The 8770-nt window shown below is 37.0% G+C and overlaps 1 protein-coding gene across 1 annotated transcript; it reads left to right on the forward strand.

Moving 5' to 3' along the window:
- Positions 1-7594: 7594 nt before the first annotated feature.
- On the forward strand, positions 7595-8283 carry LOC119670951 (GATA zinc finger domain-containing protein 14-like). Its single transcript, XM_038081408.1, has one exon. It carries the CDS (start codon positions 7660-7662, stop codon positions 8161-8163), a length of 504 nt encoding a protein of 167 aa, XP_037937336.1. The 5' UTR covers positions 7595-7659; the 3' UTR covers positions 8164-8283.
- The last annotated feature ends 487 nt before the right edge of the window (positions 8284-8770 follow it).

Genomic DNA, 8770 nt, shown 5'->3' on the forward strand with positions numbered 1-8770 from the left:
ATAATTACTGCTCAAATGCTGTTTGTGTGATCTTGTCTAATTTCTTCAACGTCATATGAACAATTATGACGTCCCAATGTTCGACTGGAATGTGCTGCGCCTTAAGTCCCAATAAACACTCTTGTGAAATGTCATGCAATTTTTTAAGGCCAGAAGCGGTTTCAGTTGTCATTGCTGGTAATGCGAATAATTTGTTTCACAATACGGTAACTAATAATCTACCATTATTGTATCTAGCCTTCAGAATCTCCCATGCGGTAATGTAGTTCTCAGCTGATGCTGGCAAATGTTTTTTAACAGGTTTTTGGGCTCACCAATCAAGTTAGTTGTTAAGTAGAACTTCTTTTGGATAGGTTTGAATGGTTGTTCGTCTATAAGTTGTGTAAACAGGTCTCGAAACTCTACCCACTTCAGCTGGTTTCCGTCAAATGTTGGAATCGTTGGTAATTGTAATTGTAAATGTTGGTAATTTAACTGCCTGAATTGTGCTGGTAGTGAGAATTGGATGATTTTAGCTTGAGTTTCAAACAAATCTCCATGTCTTGGAGTTTTTGACTAATTTCATAATACAATTCCCAGGAGTACCCTTCAATGAATTCTTCTGAGAATTCCATATTTTTTCATTGTTGTTATCGAATGCTTTGTGATAACCTTCTATCAAAGCAAGCTTGCAAGAATAAAAAACTTCATTTTGAGATTCTTGGCTTGCCATTTCAATTTCTTGACTGGATCTGTCAATGACATTTATGAGTGCTCGTTGATTACGCAACACTCTTGATAATTCTTCATTTTGTTGAAGCTGCATTGGATTTTGATTGTGTTGCCTTGGCGGCTTTTCCTGAGCATTTTCTACCTCTTGCATTTCGATTAATGCCTTGTTAAAAATACCCAAGTATTTCTTTGTCAATTCAGTCATTTTTTCATAGTAGCCCGTGGTGAAATACTCGTCTTCTGTATCTTCAGCCATAGCTTTACAAGACAGTAACGTGTTGTGGTTCTTCTCTAACCTTGACCATTGTTCAGTTCACCGTAGAATTCTATCCTGATAATAGCGATTCGTCTTCCTTGAGGCTGGATCCTTCCTGAAGTTGCTGATTATCCTCTCGATCTCAGCTCCTATAGCTTGTTGTTGATCAATAAGTGTGTCGAAATGCTCCATGATAACACCGTTCCTATTTATTGTCCTTATAGGAAAATCACGTCGGGGTCACCAAAATATGTTGAGAATGCTTTTATCCTCAATTTTCTATCGATGTGTATTTGTATACCGGAATTCCACCAAGCACATGTAATTTGTTGGACGGTATATTTGTATATTTTTTATATTCGTGAAGATACCACCGAGCACATAAACCCGTTGGTAATTTTATGAAAAGAAAGATGAGTTCTATTCAAGTTTGTATCATCGAATACACTTTATTAAAAGAATTGATTTATTTATATATACATTTTTCTTATAATAATTACTTACTAAAACTTATTACGTGCAATAATTTACTGACCCAATTTAAAACAATAATTAATATCAAGCAAAAAATATTACTTATAATGACACATAAAATATTCAGTAAAACAATAAATAATTAATAGCAAGCAAATTACATAAAATATTTAGCAAAACAATGAATAATTAATAGCAAGCAAATTACATAAAATATTTAGCAAAACAATGAATAATAAATTACTTAAAAAGTGTTCTAGCCCTAGTTATAAAATAAACACTAATCAGCAAAAATATAACCTATTAATGTATTACGATTACGTTAAATGCATTTTAGCATGGGTCAGCAAAAGACAAAATAAATTATTAATGTAATACTTAACAGCCTTTGTAGACAAACAAACGAACACAGCTATATAGGTCTTACATGGAACCCGTCCCCGAATTCGGAGATACGTTAAAATCGGACCGCAAAAATCTACCGCAGTACGAGCGAATGGACGACTTGGAGTGAGGCATTCAATAGGGAGATTACCCATCATTTGATTAAGTAGTTTGGGTTTATAACGCACGCAGTGAATACACGAGTTCACGACTCGGCGTGCAATTTCTCGAATATTAATTATCCAAAAGTTTAGTCGAGTAAGCGCAATTAGTGTCTTTGCGCCTGCATAATAGTTGCACAAGTGTACATGCCGAAAATAAAGTTCCACAAAATAACAGCCCTTAGGCAACAAAATAGGGTGACGTTGGCCTACTGAGATGTCACTCAGCTCGAAACGACCTCCCACCTTTAGTAATTGATAACCGAATACATTGTCCAGGAAGGGATTTAGATGCTTTAATGTACCTTCGGCTAGGTTGCCTCGTTGTAGGCGTTGTATATCAATTTCGAAGAATTGCTGTTGGATGACCCAAATAATACAGTGCAATGCCTTTTGTAGCTGAATAGGTTGGAGGGTACATTCTCCGTTCTTCAATTTATTCTTGGTTACATGATAGAATCGCTGTACCTGCGCTATTACTCGTAGCATCTTGGTGTATGAACTATATCTTGACCTAACTATATCTTGAACTACCTGTAATACGTAGTTGTCTTCATTTGTGTTAACGAATACAACCTTTCGCGTCTCTTTATTGATTTCTTCCATATCCAGGTTGTGACATTTCAAATGCGGCCAGTATTTATCAGCGAGTAACAAAAATTCCGGCCCCGTAAACCAACAAGACTCTGTTAATTGGCGGATGTTACAACCGCGCGATACAACATCTGCCGGATTGGATTGAGTAGGAACGTGTCTCCATTGCCCATTTGCGGTTATATCTTGAATTTCCGCTACTCGATTGCCAACGAATGCAGACAGGGTTGATGAGTGCTGCTTCAACCAATGTAATACAATCTGTGAATAAGTCCAAAAAAACGTTTCACCCTTAAAATGCGTATATATTAGTTGGACCTTCTGATACAGTTTGGCAAGAAGTAAGGCACCACAGAGTTCTAGTTTAGGTAGCGACTTCCGCTTTATAGGTGCCACACGGGAAAAGAAACCGTGTACATCAACCTGTTGATAGTTTATTGTTAGGCAGTATCTCGGCACCTTAACCGATGAAAGCGTTGTAAGATCTTGAATAAATGTTTTCCAAGCTGAGTAAAGATTTTGAGGGACTGACTCGTCCCAGTCCACACGCAAAAGCCACAATTCTTGCATCATAATTTTTGCGTGCGTTTTGTTACAACATGACCTGGTTGCGCATTGAACGAAAATAGGAAAACATCTTGCATTTGATGCCACTTGATGCCTAGGGCGCTGGTGACTGTATCTGCATCAAGATTCAAACTTTTTGTTGTAGTATCGCTGATGAAGTCATGATGGTTTGAATGCCATTTGTCAAGATCGAAACAACCCTTCTGTAGAATGGCCGTTAACTGATGTCTGATATTGGTGAGTTGATCAATGGAATCCGCTCCACCTAAGAAGTCGTCGACAAAGAACGATGATTTAATGAGTGTAGCGCCTATTGGGTATTGTGTTTTAAATTTGTCCGCCAAATAATGCAAACTCCTGGTTGCTAGGAAAGGTGCTGATGCAGTACCATAAGTGACTGTATTCAACTCGTAAGTACTAACAGGATCGGACTCCGTATCTCGCCAAAAAATATATTGGAATTTTCGATCTGGTTTATCTATCAGTATCTGTCAGTACATCTTAACAATGTCAGCCGTCAAGGCATGTCGGTCGAACGAAATTGAAGTAGCAACAAGTATAACTCCGGCTGAATTGTCGGGCCAGTAGTTGTTGGACATGACGCATCAAAAACCACCCTCAGCTTGGTCGATGTGCTCGACGGTTTTAAAACACAATGATGAGGGATATAATAATGTGGTTCGTTGGTTGTCGGAGTCTCAACACGCGTCATGTCTCCGAGCTCTCGATATTGTTTCATGAACTCTTGATAGTCTTGCTTCAGTGCACGATTAGATGACAATCGCCGTTCTACAGAACAAAAACGGCGGAAGGCGATATTGTGTGTCAAACCAAGACAATCTGGCGAATCTTTGAATGGTAACCGAACGACAATTCTTCCCTTCGCATTTTGGTGGACCATTTCACGATATAATGACTCACACGCAACATGTGCTGGTGATCATGACTTTGCAGCCGGTTGCACTTTCTCTATCTTCCACATCATTTCTAATTGATCGGAAACTGTATCTTCAACTGATAATAGGCATTTTGCTGCTGGTGATGCAAATGGCTGACCCTTGTACTTGCCAGATACGATCCATCCTAATAGTGTTTTTTGAAGTACTGGAAGATTTTCACCTAGTTTGATTTGACCGACAGACAAAATGTCAAAGAAACTTTCAGCTCCAAGCAAAAGGTCAACGCGCTTGTATTTAATGAATTGCTCATCGGCAAGAGATGTATTTGGTGGAACCTTCCACGACGATATATCGATTTCAGAAATTGTTTGATATGCGATGTGATTCGTAATACCAAAGTTTAAAGCAAGTTCAAGATTTGAATGACGAGATTTGATTGATGTGAGCGTCTGATACTTTATATTGGTCAGCGAACTACCAATACTGGAAACATGCAGCCGATGTTTATGTTTAGATAAACTAAGCCTCTTTGAAAACTCCTCCGTCATGAAGTTGACCTGAGAGCATGAATCAAGTAAGGCTCTACCCACTTGACAACTTCCCGATGAGTCCTTCACTAAAACCAATGCAGTGGCTAGAATTATTTGCTCGGCCGATGACATGTTAAGATGGGAATGGCTGGCAACGTTGTCGTTGGGCATAGCGGCGTGTTCTGTGCGTCGTGATGATCCCGCGCTCTTAATATTCGTTGGTAATTGCGAATGATGCAAGAGAGTGTGATGTGGCTTTGCGCAAACCTTACATTTAAACGTAGATGTGCAATTAACCACATGATGGCGTGGCGATAAGCAGTTTATGCAGAGTTTTAGGCCCTTCACCATTTCAAACCTTTGAACCACCTCCAGTGCCTTAAAACGATGACAATTCTGTATTAGGTGTTCATTGCTGGAACAAAATGAGCAAGAATTGCTGGATGTAGATGCAACAAATGCGTATTGTTTTGAGCGTCTGTTTGTCTTGGAGTTAAGAATATTAGGTTTACGTTGTGGTGATGACTGATTGCCGTTTCCACTGTCGAGTGATTCGAGAAACTGGCAATGCCTATCCAACAATTTTGAGCAATCCTCCCAACTGGGTAATGTGTCGAAGTTAAGCGATTCATTCCATTTCCTACGTGTAATTGCGTCCGTTTTTTGCATGACTAGCGAGATAAGTAGAGCCTCACATATTTGTTTCTCTGTACCAAGGGAACAGAGTGAACCATACAAAGCGGATGCATTGTTTACCAGACTACGGAGTTGTTGGCTTGACTGATCCGATACTGCTGGTAGATCAAATAGTGTCGCGATATTTTCGCCTAATCGGCGAAGATTAGGCTATTATTGTCATAGCACGATTTAAGCCTATCCAGAGCCTTTGGATAGTTTTCATTCGAAATAGGAAATGCCTGTACTGTCTCTAGAGCTTGACCAGTAAGGCAGTTCAATAAGTGGTCAAATTTTTCAATATTTGTGAGGTATACTTCGCGATCTATGATTTGGAGAAACGAATTAATAAAATTGTTATAATCCGAGTACTTACCACTGAATGTAGGTAATTTTAACAGTGGTAATTTTTTACTTGAGGTGGGCATCATTGCTGTTACATCTAGCACTGACGCATTGTGGGCCTCTTTCTGCAGTTGAAACATGATTAATATTTTGGTGGAAACGTGTAGGTCTTCTAATTCATCTCTAGATGTGTCAGTTGCATCTAATTTTTCGATCAAAGTCTGAAAAGCTAGGATTTGGTTAAAATATGATTCTAAAATACCTAGTCGACATTTCAGTTCTGGTTGTGAAAGCGAATTGATCTTTCCTTTGACGAACGCCTTGATCCTTGAAATGCTCGCCTTCGTCGAGGCTCGCTGATGTTTTAGTTCTGACAGTTCTGCCGTAGTGGTTGGCTCTGCCATTGCCATTGAAACAGTTGTAGATACCCGAGAACAGCAAAGGATTTGACGAAGTCGAAAGGTCACAATAGCAGCAGCGAATTGCTGCTAAGAACAGGATTTGAAATGTTCTTACGGTGGTTGTTGTCAGACGCGACGTTGACGAACCTGCACACTAACTGATTGGAAGCAAATAATAACCAGTAATCAACAAGTAAAATTATCTTGTTGTTGTTGTTGTAATTGTCGAACGCGACCTTGATGCGGACACGAGGTTCTATTTGGCGCTTAGCGGAACCTAAGCCGAGAACCATAGAATGCACAATAGTACACACGTACGATAGTATGTAGTATATATGTATAGATTCACGATATTATTATAGTTAGCACACGTTAGATATATAACTGTTTAGGAGCAATACTCACTCGCGCACATTATGGTTACAAATTAACCAAAAACAATAAAAGCGAAAATATGTACAATCAACAAATAAAGGTCTCTTGTTATTGTGATTTTAACTGTCGAGCGCGACCTTGATGCGGACACGAGGTTCTGTTTTGAGGATAGCGGACCTAAACCGAGAAACACCAATTGAACAATAGTATATACGTACGATAGTACATATGATAGCTATCTGGAAGAAATGTACACACGCGTACACTAATGATTACAAAACTAATCAAAAAAAAAAAAAAATGATTACAACACGTGGGTAATATTTAGACTTTTTAATAAATTAGAGTTTAATAACCACTATTCAACTTGCAAAACGTCCTGTCACGGTCGCCAATGTAAATTATAAGCGTGTTGTGTATAGCGCAACTATGAAAATGTAAACAAAAACAAATAATAAATTATGTCATGTATTTTTGAAAGTGCTTATGCACAAATTATTTTATATTAACTAATGTAATGCGATCGCACACGGAAGAACCACCGCAATGCAAGTAGAATATTTGGTCATAGCAAGTATGCAATTGCTATTTGACACTTTTCTTTTCTGTGCTACTATTCTGCACTTGTCGATATGACACACTTGAATGTGTCATAATATTTTCTAAGCATTGACGTGGGTCAACCTTTTTAGTGCCGCCGCAATTAAAATTATTAGGAAAATATTTGTAAATTATTGTAAAACATTTTTGTATAAATAGTTTGGAAAATTGTTAATAAAATTCAGATTTTAAACTGAGCTCGAACAGCTTAAACAAAAGTCTCAAAACTTATTTTTGTCTCGGCATTCTTGGATGCCTAATAATGTGCAGATTTCTTCCTGCTAATCCTAATGAGAAGAAACTAATAAATTCGAAAATAAAAATCTTATAAAGATAAAAACAAAAAAATAATAATAAGTAATAAATTTTGAGACATTTGTTTAAGCTGTTCGAGCTCAGTTTAAAATCTGAATTTTATTAACAATTTTCCAAACTATTTATACAAAAATGTTTTACAATAATTTACAAATATTTTCCTAATAATTTTAATTGCGGCGGCACTAAAAAGGTTGACCCACGTCAATGCTTAGAAAATATTATGACACATTCAAGTGTGTCATATCGACAAGTGCAGAATAGTAGCACAGAAAAGAAAAGTGTCAAATAACAATTGCATACTTGCATACAACTCTAAATGATATACAGATAACTGAACGAGGAGAACAGAGCAGAGCGCTTATATTATCCATGAATGATGAAACTGGATTGAATACTTTTAAAAATGGCTTATCAGAACCATTTAGATCCGTGGTAATTGCAGCTCAACCAACAAAATTAATTGACGCAGTTAAATTAGCATCAAGCATCGATAATCCACAACAACACAGTATGATGCACTACCGTTCACATAATCAAAACACAAGATGGCAAAATAATCAACGGTCTAACCAGAATAGAAACAATTATAGAAGCAACCAAAACAGGAATCAAAGAAATGGAAATAATCAACAAACCAGTTCATTTAGAACTAATCAACCCCAAAATAACAATCACCAACAATTTGGACAACAACGATCGAATAATTATCAGCGATCGAATAATTACCAACGATTCAATAATTACCAATGGTCAAATAATGGCAGACAACAGAATAATAGAGGAACAGACACAAGAAATAATAGGATACGTGTCATGAACAGGGAACAGGGAAACGAGTACAACCCCGGTACCAACAGAGAAACTACAGAATAGGCTACGCGGGGACAACAACAATAAATGAGAATGGAGAATCAATACCCAATTATATTATACTACAGACTTTAAATAAAAAATTAAAATTCTTGTTAGATACTGGCGCAGATGTGTCAATATGTAAAAAACATTGTACAAATGACGAAGACATTGCAGGCGAACAATTATGTAAACTCACTGGAATAACTGACAGTCCAATTACAACATTAGGTACTACAAATTTAAATTTTAAAATAGTGAACGATTGCTTAAAGCATAAATTTCAAGTAGTAGGTGACGAATTTCCAATTCCTACTGATGGCATTCTAGGACGTGACTTTTTCAATAAATATTTTTCAAAAATTGATTACGAAACTTACACGTTCTCAATAAACACAAACGAAACTGAATACATTTTACCAATATCACACAAGAACCCTTCGTCAAAATTAACAAGAAAAAGAGTATATTTAATGGATTATGATTTTAACATAATTTTTAAACAAGGAAAAATGAATACAAATACTGATGCATTATCCAGAATCAGAATGGATTCGGATACACTTAAAGAAATGATTCCGAAAAATATTAATATTGTGACCAGAAGTAAAATGAAAATGAATAATGA

This window comes from Teleopsis dalmanni, chromosome 1, assembly GCF_002237135.1.
Source record: "Teleopsis dalmanni isolate 2A chromosome 1, ASM223713v2, whole genome shotgun sequence".
Lineage (NCBI taxonomy): Eukaryota > Metazoa > Arthropoda > Insecta > Diptera > Diopsidae > Teleopsis > Teleopsis dalmanni.

Coding starts and splice junctions, on each gene's coding strand:
- LOC119670951 (XM_038081408.1), top strand. CDS start 7,660: ATGAATGATGAAACTGGATTGAATACTTTTAAAAATGGCTTATCAGAA.